At 43.0% G+C, this 26305-nt stretch overlaps 2 protein-coding genes and 1 long non-coding RNA gene across 3 annotated transcripts; 1 reads left to right on the top strand and 2 right to left on the bottom strand.

Annotated features, from left to right (window-relative positions):
- The first annotated feature begins 32 nt into the window (after window positions 1-32).
- LOC135904675 (uncharacterized) lies at window positions 33-11350 on the top strand. Its single transcript, XM_065435574.1, has 6 exons — window positions 33-166; window positions 2991-3181; window positions 4666-4725; window positions 4919-5002; window positions 7691-7980; window positions 10015-11350. The coding sequence occupies exons 1-3, from the start codon at window positions 72-74 to the stop codon at window positions 4698-4700; spliced, it is 321 nt and encodes a 106-aa protein (XP_065291646.1). The 5' UTR covers window positions 33-71; the 3' UTR covers window positions 4701-4725; window positions 4919-5002; window positions 7691-7980; window positions 10015-11350.
- A 139-nt stretch (window positions 11351-11489) lies between these two features.
- Window positions 11490-22896, bottom strand: LOC135904673 (dehydrogenase/reductase SDR family member 7-like). Its single transcript, XM_065435571.1, has 8 exons — window positions 22649-22896; window positions 19343-19492; window positions 18673-18773; window positions 17994-18189; window positions 16095-16141; window positions 15078-15194; window positions 13867-14027; window positions 11490-11632 (listed from the first exon to the last, which is right to left on the bottom strand). The coding sequence occupies exons 1-8, from the start codon at window positions 22764-22766 to the stop codon at window positions 11575-11577; spliced, it is 948 nt and encodes a 315-aa protein (XP_065291643.1). The 5' UTR covers window positions 22767-22896; the 3' UTR covers window positions 11490-11574.
- Window positions 22897-23851: 955 nt separating this feature from the next.
- On the bottom strand, window positions 23852-26043 carry LOC139055564 (uncharacterized). Its single transcript, XR_011511859.1, has 2 exons — window positions 25368-26043; window positions 23852-23958 (listed from the first exon to the last, which is right to left on the bottom strand). It is a non-coding gene; the product is annotated as an uncharacterized lncRNA (long non-coding RNA).
- Between the last annotated feature and the right edge of the window lie 262 nt (window positions 26044-26305).

The raw sequence follows: 26305 nt of genomic DNA, 5'->3' as shown, positions 1-26305 counted from the left end.
TTTCGTCGTGCTAACGTGCTAATCGACCGGCTGGCACCGCTGGTACGCTCGGATCAGACGACGAGAGGGCGATGTCGGGGCATTACAACCATTGTGCGGCTCGCTGGTGTTCAAATAATGGGAGGAATACTTCAGCGAGGTTCTTTCGATTTCCCAAAGACGACAGGTAAGCGATATTCTGTTCCGCAAGCGTGGTCGCGTGGCGACTATAAACAAACTCGGGTCGTTTCCCTTTGTACTTCTGCTTGATGAAAGCTTCATTCCTGCTTAACCTTTTAACAATAAAAGCGCGAACACGGACGAAAAAGGCACATATACACGCACACACAGCCGCAACTTCCAGCAATTTATTCCTGCGATCCTGTGTTGCTACTTTATACACAACTGACATCAACATAATCTGAGCAAATTAGTGCGCAAAATTGGAAAAAAATACACAATTAAAAAACAAAGATTGACCACCTATCAGTTTTAAGTAATCGTGTTGGCACACTGAGAAAATCTAATTCTTTTGCTAACTGTCGCTCTCTTAACTATCAGGGGCAGTCGCAAATCAGTTCTGCGGAAGCCCGCAAGGTGAATACATGAAAGGGGGGGAAAATGACCAACCTTTCCCCTACCGGAAAATGGGGGTAAGCGAAGCTTGGCCTGCGTGCACTACTGGCTGTGCCGGATTGCTTCGGCTTCCTGCTCCCTCAGCTCGGGATCTTCTTCTCGTTGCTGTCAGATTGCCTGTGCTCGGGCGGCTTGGATCGGCGAGCCCTTTCACGGGCGAGTTCTCGCCGCCGCTCGTCGAACGCTGCCCGTTCCTCGGGGGCATGCACAACGCGTGCCCGGCCTATCCGTTTTCCGAAAGAGAACTGAATGGAAACGAAGCCGGCGGCAGCGCGCGCGAAACCTTTTCCTGCCCTTTCCCTCCCCGTCTGAAGCGAAACGGCTCTGACTTGTCGCGTGCGTGGCGTGAGCGCGCGCCTATATGCAGCTGGAATCCTTGCTGATGATTCTCGCTCCTGCGACGGCGCAGCTGTCATCTCATCAAATTGCCCTTTCCCACAGCTACTCTGCTCTGGGAGCAACTGAGTTTTGGCATGACCATATCGCCACCGAAACTTGTGAGCCAATACAAGCTTTCCTTGAATTGGCATCTACCTGAATTTTACCACAAAGCTACAAAGGAAACCCATACAGGGTTCTCAGAAAAAAAACTTTGCAGTTGAAGAAAATATTACAGGGTCTCTTAAGATCTCTCTGAAGAGGTGAATGGCAAAAGCCTACTCTTCCTGCTGTTATCATTCGCCTCTTTCTTTCAGTCATTACTGCTCACTACTATGCATTTTTAGTCATTTGTAATCAATTGTGGTCATATTACAAGCCGTCATTAGGCATATTGGTCGTTTCAGTCATTAATAGTCATCATAAGTCATTAGTAGTCATTATGAACTTCTACTAATCTCTATTTTAACATTATCATTCACTAACTGTCAGTATCAATAATTTTTCATTCTTTAATCTATCTTCACATGGCATGAGGACGCTTCGGCGGATATTCCCGCAGTCACGTCTCCTGACACAAACTTCACCATGAGCCTAGAAGGCTTTCACCTTAAGATTCGTCCTGGTCCAGGACTCGAACCCGGGACCAGTGCCTTTCTGAGGTGGTCGCTCTACCATCTGAGGTAACCAGGAGGCTAGCCGATTGCATTTCTTCAACTGCGAGCTTTTTTTTCTGAGAAACCTGTAGGGGTTTCCTTTGTAGTTTCGTGCTACAATTCGGTAGGATGATCCTCATTTGTCCCTTTCAGGAGTAGGGGTTTGTCGGTGCATGGCTCATAGTGCCAACAAATGTGATCATTACAAAGTGACATGTAAGCAAAGATCCAGAAAGCGCATGGTGTCATTCTGCAATAGCTCATATGTCACATCCAGTGGTTTGAGACACTCAAATATTTAGCAAGTCAGCATGAACCTCAGCCTCTAATTGATCAGAGGAGCAATTAACAGACAAAATATCATCAACGTATCTAAAAGCCTTTACTTCCTTTGTTCCTAGTAATCTTACGGACAGCGTTGCACCTGGTGGGCTAAAAACAGGTCACTAAGCAAGGGAGCAATACAAGAATCTATAAGGATCATTAAGCCGGGTCACTAAGTGTCCTGGCATGACTCCAAACACACTTCAAAATATCGGCTGTGAAAACAACCACAAAAAGAAGTTTGTAGATTGTGATGAGTGTGTTGTTGTTTATTGCATACCCTGTCATGGTGGTTGCAGTTATGTTGGGCAAACCAGCCATGCCTGAACGATTATTTGCAAGAGCAATGTAAAGAATTTTTGCAATGTAAAGAACTTTGCTGGTAGTTTTCTTGCAACACATTGTAAAACATGCGGCTGTCATCCATTGTTTGACACTTGCAGAATTGTTGGCCGAAGCAAGGATCAGTTTACAAGGGAGATTATTGAAGAAGAGATCGAAAGGCTGGGTAAAATGTGTGCAAGCATATGCCATCTATTGCACTAACAGTCAGCAATAGAATTAAATTTTTGTGGGTGTGCCACAAGGATTACTTGGAACTGATAGGTTGCCAAGCTGTTGTGTATATTTCTCAGTTTTGCACATTGATTTGCTCAGATTACGTTGAGGTCAATTGTGTATAAAGTAGCCATACAATATCGCAAGCATTGTTGGAAAAAGTGCCCATGTGTGTGTGTGTGTGTGAGACTTTTTCATCCCTGTTCAGTTCGCACTTTTTAACATTCTTATGGATTAACAACATGCCCAAACTGCCACTCTGGTTGACATTAATGTTTATTGTTGTCCAAGATTTCGTTCATGTAAAAAGACACTAACCGTAGGCTTTCAAATAGACTTTGGCGGATTTGTACTGGTCTAATCGAGGCCTTCAACCCCTCCACTCTATTTACACTGAACAAGCTGCAGACCCTGGCACCTGGGTGAAATAGCTTATATTTATTTTATATCTCATTCTAGATATGCTGTGCGGCTGGATTATTCAAACAGGATGGACCTGGCGGAGCTTCCGAAAGAGCAAGTGCACCGAAGCCAATACCTCTGCTCTGACCATTTCACAGATCGTGATTATGCCGATCCACTCAAAAGGAAACTCTTGTGGTCAGCATTGCCATCTGTGAGGGTCAGGAGTTGGTTCCTGACAGCCACAGGCAAGTTCAGTGCAATGCTTTAGCATTGGCTGCTGAGAGCCTTCGTTAAGTAGCATGGTCGATTCTACCAAAAGAAAAACAAATGCCTCACTGATTGCACAGGAGAGTGCTATCAATAAGGCAGTCTGCAGGTACAACACTGAAAATATATTTATGCCCATAGAGTTCTGCACCTCACTTGGTATAAAACCCATGCACCATGCTCTTAAAATCGGTTCAGTGGTTATCTCAGAAAAACATTTTTGCGTTTTACATGTATTTGAATAGGCCGCATTGGAGTTGGACCCGAGCTAAAGCTTCCTCTTAAGAAAATATGGAGTGGTTGTTCAGCACAATCAATTCCAAAGCAGAGAATAGCCGAAACTCTCATTGCTGTCTCATTCAGTCATGGTAGTCATGGTGTAGACATATGAAGTCGCGACTTTCTTTCCCTTACATTTGTGGGATTCTCACCCGCCCTCTTGGGACAAAGGAACGACGACACAGTAGTGCAAACAATCACAAGGCCATTTATTGCACCTTTCCTAGATCAATGCCCACTAGCCGAGTTGCGATCCACAAAACATGCTGATGGGCGCGCGACAAATCTAGAAGTCCGACTCACCGCGACCGGATAACGAGCGAATTTGTTCGCCCCATGCTGGATCCCAACGCCTGGTCGTTCGCGCGTACGGTCACGCGAACGGTGGCGCGCTCGAAGGCGGCCATGCGATACGGTCTCGCAGAAGCATGGATCGGCGCACGCGCGGGACGTCCGCCGCGCTCGCCGGCCGCCGCCCAAGAGCCAGCGTGTTCTCCCTTGCGCCCAAGTAACCCCGCCGCAGCGCAACACTCGCGCCATCTCTCGTACTGCGCCTCAACCACTCCGACCGCCGCGGGCGCCAGGCCACGCGGCGAAGCCGCACTGCGGGAGCTATGCGGGAAAACAAGCTATCAGGGGACGCGTGAGAGTCACACATTCCCACACATTTGACAGCAAAAAAAAAAAAGAAGAAGGTGTTTGCAAAGTTCAGATTGCAAATGCAACACCCTACTAAATGAAAATTTGTGCTATGTTTTACATCAATCTAATAAGTAGCTTAACATTGTTATTTGGTGAGATACAGCCTGGCAGGAAGAGTTCTTCATGAGGTCTGGTAATAAGCACTTTTTGAGTAAAACCATGCCCTTCACTGACCAGTAAATAAATTGTTCTCCCGGTTTCAGCTCTGATTGTGGTTAATTTTGTTGAAGAAAAGAAACCTCACTAAACTGCCCAAAATATATCATGAATGTGTCTATGTCGTTGCGAATTAGTCCACTGGAGTCCTACATATTTATCTTGTGTTGAAATTTTTTTTTTCATTATCAGCGCAATATCTCCATGAAGCTATAAACTAATTAGCATTTGCCAACAGTCTTTCATGATTCATGACTGATGGGGATATATACTAAAGAGACATACTATTGTAATTTCTCTCATTTTTCAACTCTTGCTGTTGCAGAGCCTACTGCACCACAGAGCCTCATATCATCCTGACAGCAGCCATCTCCTCTGGATAAAGGTTGGCACATTTTTCTCCATGTTGTTTATTCAAATAAGTCAACTAAATATTGAAGAAATAAGGTGAGCGTTTCACACAGAACTATTACTGACAGTACAAATTGTTCAGTGAATAGCAAGATCATACAATCAGCTGCAGCCACAATGAAGAAATGCAGTCATTTTAAGTCGTTTACATTTATCTCCCTCTGTAGGTACCACAGGAGAGTCAGTTCTAAAAGCAGTGGCTATGGAGCACCAACTCTCGCTTGAACCGGGGCCGTCAAGGCTACAGGAAGGTAAGCACGGGTTTTTCTCATAACTTTGTTGCCAGAAATAAGAATGTATTTGAATAGCAAAATTCAAAAGCGAAGGTCCAAAAGTTGACTTTATGATAGGATGTTTTAAAATATCCAAATGAAAAAGCAGGTTTAGGCAAAACTTTTTACAAAGTGAGACGATTCTTTTACATCTAACTTTTATGATATTACGGCACATGGACTAAGCCCTATGTCCTTGTGATGCAGGTTCTTTTCTTTAATTGTTGCAGACGGTTCCCTGAGGCAAAGCCTCAGAGAACCCAATTGAGGACAAAGCCGCTTCTTCCAAAACGCACAGAAAACATTCTTAACACGAAATAACATACACTCAGAGCTATGAAGTTACTTACAGCACTTGAGTGCAGACTATGAGCATGAGTGCAACAGTTCAACGTGGAGGGGCAGAGATGGGGTGGTGAAAAAAGTGAAACGTCACTGTATTTTTTTAATATCGCTTACCAAATGTATAGGTGCGTCTTACACACCAGTGCAACTCATATAAATGTTTTTAAATTTTTTTTTTAGGAACTGTCATTTTGAGGAGGGTGCAACTTTACAAAGGTGCGACTTATAGACTGTAAAATACGGTAGTACTCCTCAGCAATTTTTACGGTGAGGAGATGCTAGAGGAATGCACTTTTACTCCAGTACATTGAATTGGAAGCTATGGGTGCCTGGTTACAACCACTTTTGTACAGGAATCACTATGGAATGCCATTGAAGCCCAGTGAGCAGTTGAGCATTGGTAGTGTCGTTTACTTAGTTTTTTTTATTTTATTCAGGTACCCAAAGAGCCCAGAGCGCATTACATGAGGGGGGGGGGGGGTTACAATGAATGGAGCAAAAAAAATTACCCAAAACATACAAAAACAGGAAAATATGAATTAGAACAACAAGAGTCAGCAAACACGAATTAGTGCGAAAAGAATGACTTATTACAGAGTACATACAATGTGCAAAAAAATGTATAGTAATCACAAAGTTCAAGGTCCCTAAAATACTTCAGACTTATCATAATGAGCAGTATTGTATGTATATAATAAAACAGCCCTAAATAAAACAAGGGAATAAATTTTAAGTTTATATTACTAAACATGAAAGCAAAATTACAGATTAAACCAAAACATCATTTCAGAACATCATCCTTTCTCCCCCTTTTTTTTCTTCCCCTTTTTTTTTAAGAGGGGAGAAGGCAAAGATTACTGATAACCATTAGTTCGGATATCTAGAAGCAACTTTAAACTATTTACAAATGTGTCATGCTTAACTATGCGTGAAATGTCAGCAGCAAGCAGATTCCATAGACAAGTAGTGAGGAAGAGAGGTTAGTGGAAAAACAGATTAGTGCAAGCGAAGATAGGTTCCATTTTAAGTTGGTAATCAAGTCGCAAAGACACATGGCAAGCTGGCCTGATATTTAGAGTAATGTGGGACAACTGACCGTTGTAAAGTTTGTGAAAGAAAGACAGTAGTGTCAGTATCCTGCATTTTTCAAGAGGAGCTAGATTAATTGAAGATTTGATTTTTGTAACACTTGCTGTACGTGAGTAGTTTCTTGTGAAGAAGTGAGCAGCTTTATTTTTCAGAGACCCTAGTTTATGTTTGAGATATGCCTGATGTGGATTCCAAACTAAGGAGGTGTATTTGATTTCAGAGCGTACTGAGGTGGTGTAAGCAACAAGTTTTGTCTCCAAGTTAGCCGAGTGCAAGTTGTGCCTTGTGAAGCCAAGTGAACCCAAGTGACAATTGAATAACTGAATCTATATGAGTGTTGTACGACAGACAGGATGACAAATGAACATCCAAATATTTTATTGTGGATACAGAGGCTGTGAGCACATTGTTTAATATGCAATCACATAACATGGATTTAGCTGTATTCCATAATCTAATATTTTGTTTTATTAATGTTAATTTACATTTGCCACTTATTGCACCATTTACTGAGATTGTGTAGGTCAGACTGAAGGTAGCAGGCATCCTCAGACTTATTAATTTGTCTGTAGATCACGCAATCGTCAGCAAATAGTCTATGGAACACATACCATTACTAATATTGTTAATATAAACTGAAAACAAAATATACCCAAGCATGGAACCCTGCAGTACTCTGGATTTTACATGTATTAATGAAGACAAATGGTCATTTAATGAAAGCTGATTGGTACTGGCTAGTTAAAAAGTTGGTAATCCACCTAAGTATTCTCGCATTTATGTTAAGATCTGTCAGTTTATGAATAAGCCACTAGTGAGGAACCTTGTCAAAAGTCTTCGTGAAGTCTACAAATGTCGTATCAATTTGATGCAAAGAGTGAATGTAGTGATGCAAGTCATTAATTAATTATTGAGTTGAGATGGAGTGTTAAGTGAAGAAATACCCTAGAACATGAGTGTAAATGACTTCAGAGCCAAAGAAATTTCTGAAGTTTGTTTTCTTCTCTCTCTCTCTCTTTAAAGGTATTCTGGGCAGCACATTGACACTTGTATGCAGAGCTCAGAATGTATAGGCAGAAATAAAACTTCGCTCCAAGCTCATTCATTTGGTATAAGATTGAGATACCACGACTAACATTTTACTGTGACATTGTTGTTGCCTTAGTTGTGGTGCCACAGCCAAGTTTGTGGTGACAGAAGTTAGAGAACAACACCCTTTCTTTCATTTTACAGGCAACCTGCACTTAATTTTAAAAGATGTCGTCTCTGGAGCTGGCTAGCTCTTTCTCGACAAAGAAGTCCGGCACCTGAAATTGACTGTGAAACCACCATTCCCGTACCACTAGATGTTTTGCTAAATGCTGAGGGCTTTTCTTTTGGGAGAAACTTGCGTGTCAGAAGTGGACAAGGAAGTGACAGGTGACAGGGATGACTGCTCAAATGGTGACAGTGGCAGCCCATGTATGGCTGATGGCATGGACTGTTTTTTGGATGATGAGGGCACTGTTGCTACCAGGACCATCGTGAGTGATGCCACCTTTCCTGCCTCCAACACTTGGGTGAATGCTAGCTGAACAGGTCAAGTGTACAGCTCAGAATGACAAGGAAGTTATTTGGCAAAAATAAGAGTGGTGAATGTGGCGTTCATGCAGGGTGTATAGTGGTGTGATCTTTTTGCCTAAACTATGCATCGCTATGCCCCTTTATTTGTGAAGCTTGTCTGAATCAAATTGCATTGTTGTCTGCACACCGGCAAGTAAAAGCAGTTTAGGTGTTTTGGATTCAGTGATATTGTTTATAATGCATGCCTTCAGGACTGGGAACGTACTTGGCCTTACATGTTTCATTTTACACATTCCAAGTAAGGACATGATTATATTGCACTTAGTGTTACACTGACGAACATAAGGGACAAGACGCGGACATATGTAGCGCACTATATTGCGCACTTAGTGCAATATAATCATGAACATCCACCAACTAGTCCCGTTCATTGCTTTACCAAGTAAGGAACAATGCCATTCGCTTTACAACATCATAAGGAAGATTTATTTGAGACAGAATAGATTCTTGTTCAATGTTCTAGTCGCATTTTAGTTGCACGAAACGCTTGTCCATTGTGCAGTCTCTCAGTGCGACAGTAAGTTTTCTTCCTTGCATTGTCATAGTGGTATAACTCATCAAGTGTTATGTTGCGCAAGTGAATTCAGGCTCTGTGAGGGTCTGCAAAATGTGGACGACTGTCTCACCTTTGTGTGGTTGTGTTAAAGACCCTAATGAGGACATTATCTTACGTGCGAGACTTGCAAAATGAAAGTTAGGCACAGCAGAACAACATTCCTTTTCAGGCAGATGATGAGAAGTTGATGAAGGCTAGTCCCTTTTCCACATGAAAACATACCTTCAGCATTCGAACCAATACGTTCGACAGGGTTGAAATGCAAAAACGCCCGTGTACCATGCATTGGGTGCACTGTCCAGAACCCCAGGCGGTCAGAATTAATCCGGAGTCTCTCACTATGGTGTGCCTCATAATCAAATCATGGTTTTGGCACGTAAAACCCCAGAATTTCATTTAATTTTAAGCCGATACAACTTCAGCATTCTTTCTACTTCAATAAATAATTAACTTTTGCTAGTCACTTATACTGTAGGTGTTAAATGAATTGCAAACAGCAGAGCTTGTGCCTGCAGCATAACTGAAAACGCAGTGCACACTCCAAACCAGTCATCAGCAGAGACAGCGGCGCACATCAGGTTTGCCCGCAGGATGCTCACCCTACTGCGATATTTTTTAAAGTCTGCTTTCATTCATGTTCATTTTCTCGCTTTAAAATCAAAGCAGAAGCAAAGTTATTGCAGAAGAGCAAGCATCCTCACACCCTGCAGGCCGTGTGAACAAGGCTGTCACTTGTGATGACTGGCCAACGGTGCACACTGTGCTTTGTTTTGCTGTGAGCGCATGCTGTGCGTTTCATTTGATGCCGGCAGTACTACTCTTGTACTTACTACAGCAATTAGGCAACTGCATACCTTGTTTTGCACGCATGAGAGAGTGGCCAGTTCTGCTTTGTATAAGTGGGCTTGTTAGCTTTGCACTGTTATTTGCTTGTAATATCTTAAGTCGTTTGCAATTTTTCAGGCTTGCTCGTATTTTAACTTTCGTTGTGTGCTTGTTTTAAGTATTTTCATGTGGGCAGCTTTGCAAGCGGCTTGAATAGAAGCATTCATTCACTTCGAAAATTCTTACCAGAAGTCAAAAGCCGCCAGAGAACTATCATACATTGCTTAGAGCAAGATGTAGCATTGCGATTCCTGCATGACAAATTCCTGACACCTTTATTTTAATTTTAGTGGGATTGTTGTCCTAAGCTTTCCTATATGAAGATATAATAATTTGAGCTAGCCTTACTCTTAAGCAGATTATCGGGACAAAATGTTCTGCTTATTTGGGTTAGCCAGTGGTTTGTTTTTAGAAGCCGCTTCTTGGCCATGGTTTATATGGGCATCCTAATTTATGAATATGTCTCTGCAATATTGGACACTCTTTGCTTTAGGGACTCCAAACAGAAGAATGCAACACTGAAGCAACCACCTTTTCATCATTTTTATGTCACATGACTCGGGACGGGGTGGCAACCGGAGTTGCTCACAAAGCAGCTGACTCGGCACCCACAGCAACTCCAAGTAGTCCAAGAGAAGCACCCAAGAAATGGCACATATCTTACATTGTTTACTGAAATCAAAAGATGCACAACAGATGTTACTTCATATGTGCAAATGTAAATTATATCGATAATGTACATCTGAAGTTTTGGTAAGCTGCCTTTTAAGACTGATGCCATTCATGTTGAATCAAGCTATGCCAGGTGTACGGCTTGCAAAAAAAAAAAAGTACTAAAACAACAGACAGTCTGTTATTCCGTGCAATGTTTCTGGCTCTGCGTTTTATGTGGAAGCCTGTATAGCTGGAATCAGAACTGTCATGCATTACAACTGCTACAGCCGCTGTGCGAGCTTTGTGCTGTTATCTCATTACAGAATTGCACTGTAATGAAGTCTTCCATTCTATCCTTATGCCTAATTTTCTCCAGTTCACATGCTGTGAAGACACTTTTTGCATCAGACATACTAAAATTGATTGAATGTGCAAGAACTGCCTTACCTGAACATAGTGCTGTTAGAGCAGTACAAAATATGCAGTGTTATGTCAATGTTTTATAGTACATTTCAATGCCACTGACTTATGCACTGCAGTCTAATCATGGTACTACAGAAAGCAACCTTGTGTGTAAAGATTTAAATTAATGCATGAACTCAGACCTGTGTGGAACACAAGCAGTGACACAGAATGTCACTTTTCTTGAATTTAAAAGAAAAAAAAAGTTTCAACTTTATTTACAGTTGAAGCGTTTACGGGAAGGAGAGACTTCCTGGTTAATGATGGGAGCAGTCCCCGCTTTCTCTTTGCAAATACAAGCAGTACATGTTTGCACTAACACAAGTGGAAATAAATTGATTGGTTGCAGTTTATCATAAAGAATATCATGCTTCACAACTCAAAAGTGGCAATGCATATTGCAAAACCAAGTGGAATTAAAGTATCAAAATTCAAAGAATGTCCCAAATGCATGGAACAGCCCTGCATTTTTGGAATATCTTGAAATATTTGCCATACCATTTTGATGCTAGTACAAGCAATAAAGAGCCAAAAGATTATGCTTGCTTCAAATTTTTACATTGTGCTAGGGCAGTTGTAATAATCAGCAAGTTAAGTTTCTAAAGAACAGCACCCTAGAATGAGAGGACTTGTTCGACAGTTTCTGTCATTCTAAATATGCACTTTGACCTGTTTCATGTGTGTATTTGCACCTGTGTTTTCACATAAAAACTCTGCATCAAGCATAAAGAGAAACAGGTTTGAGAAAAGTTCTGGATGGTAGTCTCAGATTTCTTGATCTGCTGCTAGGCCATGGTTTCTGTTCAGACTTGTTAGTGTTGCTCTTGATAGACATGCCAAGCACATAGAAGATGCAAAGTAAAAAACACTTTTAATTACAAATTCACTTTACAAAAAATGCAAAGCATTGAGATCCACCAAACATCAACAAGGCAATTTAAGTGCCTTTTTCGTGAACTGGGGCCTTGTTCCAAGGTAGCCTCGCAACAATGTATCTGAAAGACAAGAGAATGCATTGTTTGACAGTTTTGAAGGGTGTGAACACAATGGCATGCATAGATATTGGTAGTAGCAGCAGCTAGATTCATGGATACAGCATACTCCCACAAATGCGATGTACATTTCTCAACTTTTACTACAAGAGTAACGCTTTCCAATATGAACTAACTATAGCTGAACATATTGGAAAGCATGGGAATTGGTGCAATAATGGACCGAGACCAGAATGACGCTAAACCAGCACTGGGTTTTAATTCCTGCAATTTCAAGCTTAAAGTACTCTTTACCACATATTAGAAACCATACTTAGTTTCCTCAATTCGTCATATTTGATCTCCAGCCATCTAGCCTGGAACAAAGCCAGCCATATATTTTCTAAGTGCAATGATAAAATTTTGGACCATGTAAAATTAGCGTTCAAGAATATCGATTTTGGTGTCGAAACTGAAACAAAAATTCCACCATTACCACTCGCACGAGACGCATAACCTAACACGTGGCACCTCAGTGTGACCTCAGAGATAAGCCCAGACCACACATAGATTTGCTTTTGATGGCACTTAAAAATGGTCAAGCTGGAGTAGGACAGAGCTCGTGCACAGCAAATAGCATGGCTAGACTGGAACGCATGAGCGTGTACTCCAGCAGTTGCGCATAGCTGCAGCTGCTGCGAAGTGTAGGTACTGCAGCGACCGCTGGGTGCCATGCCAAGACGCTTGGACAACTGCATGTTCTGATTGGTCTGTGGGTGATGTAGCTGCAGTCACGTGGGGAGACAAACCAGCCCAAGGGTGCTGAAAAATCTTGGTAGCGGCGTGTTGGATTCAAGTCGCAACAGCAACCACCAGATGCACGTTGTTTGCTTAAGTGTAGTTTAAAGGCTGTTAACAAGAAAACTACAATTAGCAGCTCCGCAGCCTTGCCAAGGTTGGTTCAATGGTATATACTACTCAAAAGTTCAGCCAAAGAAATTTAATTGCAGATGACCTTTATCTGAAGTTCCCCACATATGATGCATAAGCAATAATGAGGAGGCTAAGCATAAATGGAGAGACAAAATTGACTACTTGTAGGATGCCATTGTACGAGTACGAGCTTGGGTCTTTCCTGTTTCTATGTCATTCTACATGTCATTCTATATTCTACATGTCATTGCGAGCATTTTGTACTCCTATCCGCAACATGTTCAGAAAGAAAAACACAGCCTGCTCTTTATGGCTGCACTGCATTCGCACAAATGCTGAGCATTGTTATTAAATGCTTTTAACACCTGAAAGAACTGTCAGAAGCAGTTGCATTTCATATCCAACACATATCCAACACATGTGCACATTTTCAGCTTTGCAGTGAAGCATAGAATCGCAACTCTTAACATGCTATCCAAGTGGTTTCTTCAACCTCTGGTGCACCAACGTGGCCTTTTTATCACTGTAGCACTAACTGCTCATTTGCCTTGCCATTAACATGGGATACTAATGAGCACATGTAATAGTATGTAGCCTACATGTACAACCACCTTTTTTTATCTGGGGCTACAAAGAAGCCTTTGGGCAGCCTATAGGGGAAGCGTGCACGGCACTCCTGTGTTTAGATTACGTTTTCTAGAAACATTCAGGAACACCTTTATAACCGTGCTCAGACTAATTTTCTGGGTGCCCGCTGCTGCACTTGGCCGATACACTGTTTCTCCTACATACACACAAGCACGTGGTTGATTAATAGGGCCCTTATGTCTCAAAGCACAACACAAGAGCTACGAGAGGATCTTCAGTGTGTGCCCAGTGCTTGATACACAAGCAGTTTTGCCTTCAGCCTTGACTGAAATGCAACGGCCATGATTAAATTGAGCCCATCACCTCATGCTGAGCAGCAGAGCATGTCATAGCTTCAATGAGTTACCGTGGCAGGTATATGCAAAGACAGATGGGAGGGATACTTGAGAAATATGGCAAACAGCCTCTCATCCGACGAACTCAGTAAAGGCATCTATCTACGGAATTAACATTTGCTTTTCAAAATTTCAAGAATTTTCCACTTATCTTGATCTTCACCGAGATTTGTTCAATATTCCACGGCCGTTTCCAAATTCTGGGTAGTTGGTATTGGGAGGTCCTCATACAGTCACCGACTATGGGACCCCCTCCTGTGTATGCCACCTTCTAAATTCAATTGTTATCTAATAAAATACTATGACTCAATCCTTACAAGTGGTCAGAACGAGCAGCCTTACCGTTGAAAGATGCTGGGCAGATATTGGTTCCAGTAGAAAAGCACCAGGACAGGGTTTTCACAGATCCAGACAGTCTGAAGTTTGTTTGCAATTGCCACAGACATCAGCTCAGCGCAACGCTCTGGGAGCATCACACCAGGTACCTTCTGAATTGGTTCATCCTGCAAGCAAATCGCATTGAAATATGAAAGAGTGTTGCTTTGTTTTAGAGTGCAGCTCTCAGGCGCCCGTTCCTGCTGCAAGTAGTGACGGCGGCAGTGGAGGCAATAGCAGAGATCAATGAGAGCGGCCCCTTCAGTGACATGAGCACCGGAAACTGGTGTCATGCGCACCCGCCCGACCACATGATGTGTATTATTTGGTCCGAGCCAGACCACTCATTTCGTACTATCAACTGATCACATGAGCTCTTGCTCTCGCTTGTTTGGTTTGCTTGGTTTGGTCTCATTCACGCTTGTTTTGATTGTCATGGTTTGAGAATGTTTTGTAATTCTTTAGTAATAGTAAATGAATACTGGTAAGTGCAGTTTCAACACGGGACAAGAGAAAGACACCGATGCACAGGACAAGTGCTATCCTGTGCTTCGCACAATTGCGTAGTACTTTCTGGAAGCCACGCAGCATGAGCAATTACAATCGAACCTTCGACTAATCATGTATAAAAAACAAACGCGCTTGGCCCACAGATCAAATTGCAGAAGAATGCCTGCTCTGCTGCGCCTCTCTCTCAAATTCCTTGCTTCAACATATTGCAAAATGAAAACTTATAGAGCTGCACTCAAATTTCGCATTAGAGAGTATCTTAATTGTTGAATTTTTTTAGTCACTAACAGCATGGTTGCATTAAAGAAATTTTCTGTTGGTTTTATAGAGTTCAACATTGTGGAGCTGTACCTTGGCTATGACGGACATCATAGGGTAGGGCTTCACATTCAATTTACCAATCAGTATGCACCAAAATAAAGGAACGCAGTTGCATTAGCCTTTCATTCCTCGCCCAATCATCTGAAATTTCTGCTGGACACCCTTTTAAGAAACGCACAAGCAACTAAAATAGGAGGCCAAGCGACAAAGTTTGTTGGTGGATAATAATGCCCTTTATGCATGTTGTTTGCCTTGCGAGGCTGGCCAGCAGTCGTCTTCAGAGTCGGTTTTGTTAGTGCCTACTCCCCGAGATCACACAAAACTTTCAAATGACGCCATCACTTTACCGATATTGACTGTTGGGCTCTAGACATCATCGGTGTCAGCACAGGTCCTGGGCACACAATTGTCACATCTGTCAGGCCAGTCACCTGCCCCTGCACCATCAGGCTCTCGAAGTAACCCTGAAAAAAATGTTAAAGAATTCTTTCCATTAGACTTATTTACTGCTGCATTGGTTTGCCCCTTCGGGCACCGTGTGCACAGTTGTGTACACCAAGATAGTGCATCAAAAACAAAAGTACTGATGAGAACATATTGCATACATCTTGAAATACTTCTGACTGGGCCTGTGTTGCAAGTTGGAATAATATGTGGAGAGTGGTTTAGTGAAAAAGGCAGATGGCTGCACGTTTGCTTGTGGAGTCAGTACGTTGTCATGGAGCAGGTTCATTTCTTTCATTGTTTTTCACGATGTTAACAGATGAGCCATATTTTTCAAATGGTTGGATAGGTCCTTTCCCCCAAGTGTGGTAGACATAAAATAGTTATCATATTTGACGTTCCTGTGATGTTCCACATTCTGTAAACTTGACAAAAAAATCGCCGAAGTATTCAGATTATGTCATTCTGCACCTGTGTGCGCCGTTCTGAATTATTGTACAAGAAATTAAATGAAAATAAATTTTCAATGAAGAGCAAGAAATTGCCACATTAAAGGATTAAGCAGCCGCTTATAGAACCATGAATATTCATGGTTCAAGCATATGCAAGCTATTAGAAGGATAAACAGGCATCAAGAAGTTGAATACAAGCCACGAGAGTGAACCATCCAGAAGTTTCTGCACATTATAACCATTGCAGAGCCACATCAAAATTGCTTACAGGTGTGAATTAAGGCACACACCGACAAAGTAGATGAGAGAAGCGCCTACCAGCGATGTTCTATACCTACTGTGTGGAGTCTTACGGTAAATAAGCTACTTAAGCTATCGTGTACGAACGTACACCTTATGAGGGTAGGAGACTGCAAGATGCAATGTACACCATAAGATAATGTAAGGCTTAAGAAATTGTTAATTCACCTGAAGTGCGTGCTTGGTTGCAGCATACACTGGAGCCACACGGCTTCCTGTAAGAAAAGCAGGGATAGATGGAACAATTTTTGGCAGCAAGTGAAGATTTTAGTTCGTTTTGTTATGCTGTCTACTAGAGTTCTGCAGAGAATTGAAAGCTTACATTCACGTGTATTACTGCATTATGTGTAATGTCGTTGCAGCATTACTCATAGAGCCCTGGTATTACCAGCAGAGCCAGGGTCGTACAGTAAAATTATCAGAGTTCAGATTGTATAGGTTGATTTGACGTGAAAGCAAACACTTTGTGCAAAGATGCAAGCTCCCCTGCTCATGACCAATGCAAGTCCAGTATTGCAAAGCTTCCCTTCTTTTAGAAATAGTCGACATTTTACTAAAGGTTAAGGGGACTGCTGCCACAAACCACACTAACCAGTTGCAGTGACATCGTGGCTGGAAAGAAGAAAGCTGCTGGCCGGGACTTCAAGGCAGACCTTCACAAAGTTAGCAAAAAATTCAAAGGCTACAGCACCTAGAGTGTTTCGTAGTTTGTTTCCCCAATATATCATGACTGCTAACCAGCTACAACTTTGGATCAATTCCTGGATAGAGAACTAACATCCTGGTTTGCATGCATATCATTGTCAATTAGTTTCAGAACGTGCACTGCCTCTTGATGGACTTTTTTTCCATGTGAGACTAGCATGTTAAAACAAAGTTTAATCTGTCTTTCCAGATGCATCTCTGTTTTCATCTTTTTTTTTTAACAGCGTCTCTTAGACTAACGGAATCAAAATTATCCAACTTAGAGCTGTGAAGCTAGCACCTATGATGAGCTAAAGAGCCTCATGCGAGCCAACTCTCATGCGAAAAAGAAAAATCACTGCCCAAGCACTCCGTACAGATGGTTAAACAGCGAAGCTGAAACATGCAACCCCTGTGTTATCACTGGGTTAATCGTAAAGGTTCATTAAACGACGGCTTGGTAGGCTGCTGGATCCTCGGTACACAGTTGCTGCTTGCGCTCGGCTGCACAAGCATGTTTTTGTGCCCAAGCTCCAGCATTGGCATGGTGTAGACGAGCTCATTCCCGGCCCGCTCACAGCGTTGCCGATTGAACGCTGCCTGCTCCTAAGGAGTACGACGTCACTACTGGTACAGCTAATCCAACATCACCTTGATAGCACAAGGCCTTTTTACTCCAATCCACGATGTCATGTTACCTGGACCAACTGCCATAGAATCTAATTGGGATGCTCCCGAGTAGGCAACAGTAATTTTGACATCGCTTTCATCATGCCAGCCTTGGCAATGGAAATTTCGGGTCAGGGAGTGCGACATGTATCGGAGTAAACAGGCCTTGTGCTATCTAGGTGGTGTTGGCTAATCATGCGCCTTTCTTTTTCCATGTGCGCGCATGGGGTTGTGCAGGAGGAGTTCTCGGCGTACAAGTGACCAAAAGATGGACGGATGGACGAATCAGCTAGCCATGTACAGTATCACTGTATTAAGAAAAAAGACAGCCCAGATGCAATTATACAGAACACTCCAGATACAATGATAAATCACAACATTACCAGTTTTGAACAAGAAATGTCGCTGTAGCCAATGGGGGACTTGATCAAGGAAACCCCTTGGTCAGGGTAGGGTTCCTTTAAAACGCCGGCTGCAGTGACTTTTCTTATTCAACCACATGATCCCTTCAAGCCTCCATCCTTCTGTGAAGTTCTGTCTAATTTAAGCACATGATCCCTTCAAGCCTTTATCTTTCTGTGAACTTCTGTCTAGTTTGAACATTACCAGCTTTGTGAATGTAACTTGATGGTGCTGCATGGCAAGACTTAAAGAAGACAGTGAGACAAAAAAAAAATGACATGCTTGAGCACAACCTCTGCAGTATAGCCACACCTTGTACTCCACTCATGCTGCTTGTGACCACAATGTGCACCTGCCTTCCTGCTTCTTTTGCATTGCAGAGGACGAGTCGTGTGAGCGAGACGTGGCCAAACACATTGACCTGAAACATAGCCTTGTCCTCATCGATAGTGGAGTCTTCAAAGTCCTTGAGAGTGCACGTTCCAGCGTTGTTCACCAATACGTCTACCTGCAGTTATAGAACACAGGCTGGTAGTATGAGGGGCAAAGTAAAGAAAACAGAGCTGACAACTGCCTCAGCTCTATATATTCTGCTACCTTCATATTCGAAGTGTAGAATTGGAGCCTTGAAATGGGTGTTGGCTCCGTTATTTGCTAATTTACAGCAAAAGCACACTGGCACATCATCGGTATCACAGATTCAAACTATCCGAGATACTCATTTTAGTTTGAGAGAAATAAAATTTCAAGGAAGTAGGTTCTGCATTATGCCATGTACCTGTACCAGCTCCTGTACCACAATTTAAAAACAAGAAAAAAAAACTTAGAAAACGTATGGTAGGGCACTGTCCTTTGGGTAGGACAAGGAATTTCTGGATTTCCAAAATATATGATTTTTTTTAGCTGTTAACATCCTTCAACCTGGCAGATTTCAACCACCTTGCCCAGCAAAGCACATACAAAAGAAAAAAAGGGAAGTTCAAAAGCTTACAGCTCCGTAGCATTGCAGGACCTTTTTGACTTGATCAGCATGGCAGGAAGTGTCTGCCAAGTCAAATGGTAGCATCAGCACATCGCAGCGCTTGCCAAGTTCTGAAATGCAAATAGAAATCAAGGGAAAAGTGCAAACATGTTATGCATATGTAAAATTTTTACCATGTCTCGTGGAATTAACCTACACGAACTTGAACAGGGATAGCCAAGCATGTGCCTTCTTTAACTGCTTTTGTACTCATGTTCAACAACAATATATCTATGGTTTTGATGACAGAACTAGCTATCAGTGATGCAAGAAACTTTGGCAGAGGTCTGCAATAACCACATAGCGCAGCAGCATGTATTTAAGTAGAACCACCAGCCAACCGTGCCAACACAACTGATTAGGTTTTTAGCTATGGCAGAAGGTCTGCCAAATAAAGTCGGATTTCAACACTCAAGCTTTCAAAAATATGCAAGGTTAGACTGCAGAATGGTTAATGATAGGTTAAACACTAAAACTGCATATGGAGCTCACATAAGGCATGCGAATGCTTTGGCTTCACATGTGAATATACTCTGCAATACACGCTGCACAAATCTAGAAGTTATTGCCCTAAAATGTAGGTTGTAGCTAGCACCGCTCGTGTTCACAGAATGGCTGTCCTGTCTTGCTGGAAGCTCACCCAAGCATCTTCCATGAACAGCTTGTAGCCTCTGCCGATTTGTGCCAGAAATAATGAGCTTGGCACCCGCTTCAGCCAGCTTGAAAGAAAGCCACTCTCCAATGCCACTGGAGGCTCCCGTAATCCACACCACCTTGCCTTGAAGTGAGGCTGCATAAATAAAATGCAGAGAACTAAAACATGGAAGGTGACAACAAGAAATCTGGCACCGCAGAATGGACATTAAAATTAGGTTTCACACTTCTGGTAGCAAATTATTGAGTGTCCTTTTTCCTTGATTGCCAAAAGCTCGACTGCTCTCCCACTAGATTGAATTAGGTGTTCTCCCTCTCTTTCGCGTTGAATTTGCCACAGGAATTCGCAGGCTACAAGAAACGCTGTAAGTGGGACTAACATGCAACATTCATCACTTTGATCTACACAAACGTTCTAGATCAATTCCTACCCCATTGGGGTGCACGGCCGGGGATCGAACTTGTGACCTTGTTCTCGTGCTCTAGTGTTCTTGTATATTCTCCCACAGGCAGCAGAGTTGTGCATAACTTTACCGGCGCCACTTGCACCGCTATTCAGTGAGCACTATCACGTGGCACAAAAATAATGTCGAATGTTCAACTGTGCCACTGTGAAGCTAACTTTACGGGCGTGGCGCCGACTCGTTTCTGTCACTGCCATCGAAATTGCAATCAGCCAACCATCGGGCTTGCGTTGAACCGATCGGCTATAGGTTGCAGGTACGGTGTTCGACGATATTAAGTTTATAACTTTGGTGAAGTCGTACAAAACACATAATTTTGAAACTTGTGTTCCAGTATGACGGGTTGCAGCGCACCAAACTGCACAAATCACATGGCAAAGCTTTTTTATGTGGTGCCGTGCAGACGGACAGGACCAGCCAGCTACGAAAGGGACCAGGAACCAGGATATGCGAGGTGCGATCGCTTTGTTTACAGAGGCGAGTTCGGCTTCTTTACACTAAAGAAGCATTTAGCTCGAGTAACACTCCTGTACACGCTGAAATGCATACGTCTGGCATGAGAGGTTGTTCACTTGTGCAATTTTTGGAGTATGTGTGCAGCGCGACACAGACATGGGACAAAGAATGGACGACACGTCTGTGTCGCACTGCACATGTATGCCAACAATTGTTAACTTACCAAATCGCTGTGTAGCTTGTACGACTATTCTGACTATGCAGCTCTACAACAGTGTTCAATAGAGTAAATACTAGGAGATGCAATTTGCCCGCTGCATCCTGGCTTTTCTCTACTTGTCTTTTTCTCGGCATTCCGATTTTTCATGTAAGGTCGATTAATGTAGTCGTGTTCATTGTTCTGCAGTATGCGAAAATATTGTGTGCTCCTGCTGATAAGACAGCTGTGATAGCTATCGATCAGCATTTACCACCCGCAAATGTTGCTTGTTCAGTCAGCCTTCGTCGATGCGAGGAATGCGAAATTTTTGTGTGTTTAATAAGCGCCGTGTTATAGTAAATTAACCTGAGTAGTATGAAAAGAAAGAAAAATGTGTCGTCATATTACAGTCTGCAATGTGTGAATAATTACTTTGCAAGTTTGCCATATGTGATTATATATAGTGCAACAAAAATAACCTGTTTTTACTCTCAATAACTTCTTGCCTTCCCAGTGGCTTTGAATCCTCCCCGAAGGCTCCAAGAACCAGCACTCATCCCCTGCTGCCACCAGCCATTGCTCATCCATTCCTGAACTTGTACGAAATAAATTTAATTGATAGCTCGTGCATCTTGAATCTTTTTCCACTCGCAGATTTGCGGCTACGAAGTAGCTGTTAAGTTTGCGGTATGAATTGTAAAAAATAAGCTCTGCATAAAATATGCTTGTGAGAACATTTGAAATGCGATTAAATCTACGTGTATGTACCGCATATATCGAAAACGTGCAGCAGCAGCTGTGAATGACGGTCAACGTTAACGGTCACTGACATAACTGCAGGCACCATAGTTCTCTTGGTCACGATCATTATTCGTCTGGTTTCGGCAGCCAAAATGTGCTCACATAATTGTCCACCAACACGTGTGCGAAGTTTTCTTTAAACGCACTTGAACACATCTCGATCTTGCCTTCCGGTCTCCGCGAGGAAACTTCATATGCATATGCTGAAAAAGTGCACCGTTTTTGTTACAAGGTAATGCGCGTTTTAGCTGTTCGAGGCACGGTCACAGTCAGGATTTTATTTCGACGGATCGAGTGGGCTCTTATATGTACACATTCGTGCGTGTGTTTGTATACGTGCGTGCACATGTACAAACAGTGCCTTTACAAACTAAAAATTTTGGGGGGTTGGCACTCCTCCGGATGCGCCAATCGTTCGAGAGTAGCCTGCATTAAAAAGTGTAATCTTGCTCACCACTTGCGAACAATTGCCGCATGTAGCTCGCGACCAGCAGAGAAAGAAATGGAACGTACCCCACTGCATTTGCCTCCTGTGCGCTCAAGGAGTTGCTTCATGCACTGTAGAGCTGGAACACAACGGCGGCCCTATTTACGCGCAACTCTTCTCCCTGCGGGAGCATATACACTTAATTGTTGCTATTGTGCTCTGCAGTACAACGCCCCCTGAACCACCGCGGCGGGCTAATAATTCTTGCGTTCCGCCTCCATCGGGAGTCGAACACGCAACTTCGTGCTCTGCAGCACGTACAACGCCCACTGAGACACGGTGGTGGACGAACGATGCATGTTTGAGCTCAAGAAGCGTGCATATACGTCTCACCCAAGACCACTAACAATTTTTTGCCTGGTCAAAATTTCGTTACATATTTCATCAAGCGTTTCAAACTCGCGCATGCACGCGCACGAAGTCCACGACAATTTTTTTTACCCCCCCCCCCCTCCTTTTCTTTTTCCGCAGGGGTTTCGTGAAATTGTGCAAGCCCTCTGCAATGTTCTATAGGGTCAACTCTCAACACAAACGTTTTAGACCGTTGACACTGATTATACCTTCGTTTTAAATTACGCGCCAACGAGTAGCCGGCCAATGCGCCACGGGCGCCATGCCATTGGCAGTGGCTTCGGGACGTTCTGCAAAGGGCGCGGAGAGGCGGATGGTGCGCAAGGGATGTTGGATGTTCTATTTTGTTTTATCCCAACGCCACAGCGAACCGCTTTAAAACCTACTACATACTCATGTTCTTGCCGAATTTCGACAAACGGCAGCTGAACAACCGTACAAAGAAGGTTATACATCAAAATTTAACTCCCTGGTAGAAATATATGCGCCGTTTGGCCGCTTAATTGCCTCGGGACGGACGCACTTTTTTCTTACCTGGAGAACGGCCGAACTTTTCGCAGAATAGCAGCGCGAAGTCGGCGTCTGCACATGTCAACCACGCCACAAGAAGTACGGTGGCCGCAGCTACCAACATAAACACGGTAAACAACATTCTCTGTCAGATTATGTTCCGGGCGCTCCGTATGAGGGAATCCGGACTTTCTTATCGGAGTGCGACGACTGGGGCGGCTCCGGCGCTGCGAAGTAGCTTTTGATGCCCGCCCCCAATAACCCGAATCAAGACTGCGCACCCGTGTATGCGCACGTTTTTGTTTGAAGCGTAAAAAAGGAGGAGGAGGTGCGCGTACAGAAAACAACATGAGCGAGATGAAGATAGCGATTTAGCAAGCATCGGCGCACGCGGCTTCCTTTCTGGAGCACGACCGAGTTCCAAAATAAAATCATGGTCGTTCAGTCATAGCAGGTTAACGCATGTGTATTTCTTTCACAGGGGTGTTGCGGATTTGCTGCCGAGACGGGCAAGAACCAAGTAATGACGGTCGAACGTCAATTTATAGAATAACTTTCAGAAAACACCACGAAAACTGGTTTTTGTGGTGTCTTCACTGAGAAATGGAAGTTTCGCGTACTGGTACGTGTCACGATCCTTCTCCTGGGCTGTGCCAACTGATCGCGAAACCAAGCACACCACAAAAGAAACGGAGAAGGGACATCAATGCGCGGTCCTATTTCGTGGCTGCATACCCAGATGAAAATGTTTTTACTTCCAGCTGGATTATGGAACTGGAAATTTCACCCAGCTGGATACTTTTCTAGCTGGGAAGGCAGCTGGAAAAAATCCAGCTGGGTGAAATTTCCGGTTCCATAATCCAGCTGGAATATGTCCCAACTGGAAGGCCTTCCAGCTGGATCCAGCTGCAAGAAATGCCAGCTGTAATTCAGCTGGAAGAAGTTCCAGCTAGAATCTCCAGCCCGGACTGTGGGTCTACAGACCCTCAGACCGGGCTGGCACACAGCACCGGTCGCCATGGTGTTGAGCCTTGGCGACAACACCATGGTGTTGAGCCATGCTTAGGTGAAATCCCAGGGTGTAAGCTCGCATCAAGCAGGATACAAACTGGCCAGAACTCGCATGGATCTTAGCTTGCTGTCGCAAGTCACACTTAGTTCCTAATGTGACTGGCCGCAAGACCAACTGGTCCGGTGAAAATACATGCAGCCAAAACAGCACGGTGCTGAAACTTGCAACCATTTATTTGAACACTTGCAGCAAGGATTGCGGAAGCATATCTTGCATCTCCCTCAAGATGTGGAATACACTTGCACTCCTCCTTGTACCCCATCTGAAAAAAATATTTAGACATAGTGAGTGAACTTTAAAACAATCATCACTTTAATCCACTCAGTTCTAGTAAACAGTGACCTTTACCAAAATCACGCGGATTGTATCAACAGCCTTTGGACAGTACCACAGTTTACCTTCATCACAGACCCTTCTACAGTTTATGTGGCGCAAGGCCTCAACCTGAGCTCTCAAGAGGCTCTGAACTTGAGCTGCAGAAGCTATGCAATGATTGTTAAATTGTTTAGCGCCATTGACTGTGGCTTTAGTGCAAATAGAATTCAAATGAGCTCATTTGTATTTTGAACTAGGTGTGTGATGTAACTCAACAGCCTCCCAAGAAGCATTTCTCTGCTGAATAACAGGAGCTTGAGGGCCAATCTTTTTATGTTATTGTTGTTTTGCACCTATTCAAATGCCTGCCATTCATGCAACGTGTTTGCGAGCACGCACTTGCAGTGAAAGCACGCCATAAATGTGCTTGTATTGCGTTGGGCAGATTGACATATACGCACTATTATTTAATAGACGTACGTATGTGCAACATTGGGCACAAACACTGCACGGCAATATATTCAAGTGGGCTATTGGAGACAAAAGGGGGCTTACGCAAACTGACAAGCACTTCACATATGCTGCGTGATAATTTTAAGTTTTATGCAATTTTTAACAAATCGCCTGTTGAAGATACCGTAATTCTAGTCCTTGAGCTGGATCCTTCAGAAGAGGAGATTACTTGCACGAAAAATCGGAACACATATTGAACTAATTTTAAAAAATTCAATAATGAACTTCCTAATTTATTACATTACGGCACATATCGCAATCTACGTATTGTAGCCATTGAGATTGCCAGGCGTATCCACTTGGACTTACTTTCCAGAATGACACCAGTTAAAAATATGTGTCATCAAACTCGCCGTAAAGGTGCACTGTTGGTCTACTTACTTTTTTAACAAAACGCTCTTTTATGTATTGGAGCACAAAAGTAACTGGAACGCCCACTTATTCGTCTCACACTTTAGAAAATAATATATCGAAACTGATGTAATTCTGGAAATTCATTTAAGGTGGATCCATCTTGCAAACTCACAGGCTACAATTCGTACATTGTAATATGTGCAGCAAGGTAATAAGTTAATTTGTCAATTTTTGCTAATTAATTGAAGATGTCTTTCGATTTCGCATGCTAATAATGTCCACCTCTTCGAATAATTCCGCTCAGCGACAAGAATTATGATATCTGCCACAAGCCATTTCTACCAAATTCCGCAAAACATAAAAATGATCAACCTGTATACGAACATCACGTACAGCAGGGACCTATGATATCATGCTCAAGCGTGCCAACATACAGGATAAAAATAAACGTTAACTTACGCTCAAAACATAAGCAAGTGAAATAATTACCTCCAAATTGTAGAATCAGGGCTGGAGAAAACGGTGCTCTTCGATCCGCACTGGTGAATCACAACACCACAAAGTACAGCAATAACAACCGTTGATAGCCGCTTGCCTGTACTTGTAACACCGTCCAGAGAAGGAACTGTCCAAAAATAATTACTTCATGCGCAAGATCATGCAGGTTCCTCACAAAAACTTGATCACACGCACACCCGAGAGACTCTCGTTGTCTCGCGAAATTGCCTCGCCGTGACAGTTTCCGCCATGTGCTGTACGAAACTAGAGCCCCAGTGGCGTCGTCACATTTTTTATATTCGGCCTGCCTTTGTAATGCTGCTGCTGTGAATAAAAACCCGAGCTTTTCTGAGAAATACTGATATTGCAATAACACGCTATTATATTATTATTCGTGTCAAAAGAGCAGATCAAGACAAGATACGAGACTAAAGCTCCTAAGTATTCAACAAATATGGCGGCGATTGTATTGGCGTCGTGGAGACAGGAAAAAATAGGAGCAGCGGTCATTGCAGCCTGAACTGCTGAAGGTGCCACGTGTTAAGGCTCTTTTTTGTTAGAGAAGGAATTGCTATGCTGTAAACACTAGCCGTTTGCGCAACGGCTCATCATGGCCAATCGGGCAAGCTCCTCGCTAGTGTAACATCGACAGTGTAGCAAGATATATATACAGTGTCGATCAAGAGCGCGTCGCTTTTGTCTATTACAAGTAAGGTTCAATAAAAGTGGCAGTTTTCCTGTAGATATTTTTTTTTGGCAACTCGATCACACAGGACACTTTCGATTGCAATCGATCCCGATCGGGCCCGATCGCGATCAAAGGTACCCTGAGTGACGAGCATTTCCATGCAGTTCATGCAATTAATTACGATTAATTGTTGTCACAACGCAGAGAAATAATTTTTTTTTTTGCTGCTGCTGCAAGAGTA

This window comes from Dermacentor albipictus, chromosome 2 (genome assembly GCF_038994185.2).
Source record: "Dermacentor albipictus isolate Rhodes 1998 colony chromosome 2, USDA_Dalb.pri_finalv2, whole genome shotgun sequence".
NCBI classification, from domain to species: Eukaryota; Metazoa; Arthropoda; class Arachnida; order Ixodida; family Ixodidae; genus Dermacentor; species Dermacentor albipictus.
This window is presented reverse-complemented; position numbering and strand designations above follow the sequence as displayed.

Bases quoted from the DNA above. Each gene is read 5' to 3' on its own strand.
- LOC135904675 (XM_065435574.1), top strand. From the start codon at position 72: ATGTCGGGGCATTACAACCATTGTGCGGCTCGCTGGTGTTCAAATAAT. The intron at 167-2,990 runs GTAAGCGATATT...ATCTCATTCTAG, and splicing joins CGATTTCCCAAAGACGACAG to ATATGCTGTGCGGCTGGATT. The intron at 3,182-4,665 runs GCAAGTTCAGTG...TTGCTGTTGCAG, and splicing joins TTGGTTCCTGACAGCCACAG to AGCCTACTGCACCACAGAGC.
- LOC135904673 (XM_065435571.1), bottom strand. From the start codon at position 22,766: ATGTTGTTTACCGTGTTTATGTTGGTAGCTGCGGCCACCGTACTTCTT. The intron at 16,142-17,993 runs GTGTGGCTATAC...CTTTTCTTACAG, and splicing joins CAGCATGAGTGGAGTACAAG to GAAGCCGTGTGGCTCCAGTG. The intron at 11,633-13,866 runs GTAAGGCTGCTC...CTTGTCTTTCAG, and splicing joins CTGCCCAGCATCTTTCAACG to ATACATTGTTGCGAGGCTAC.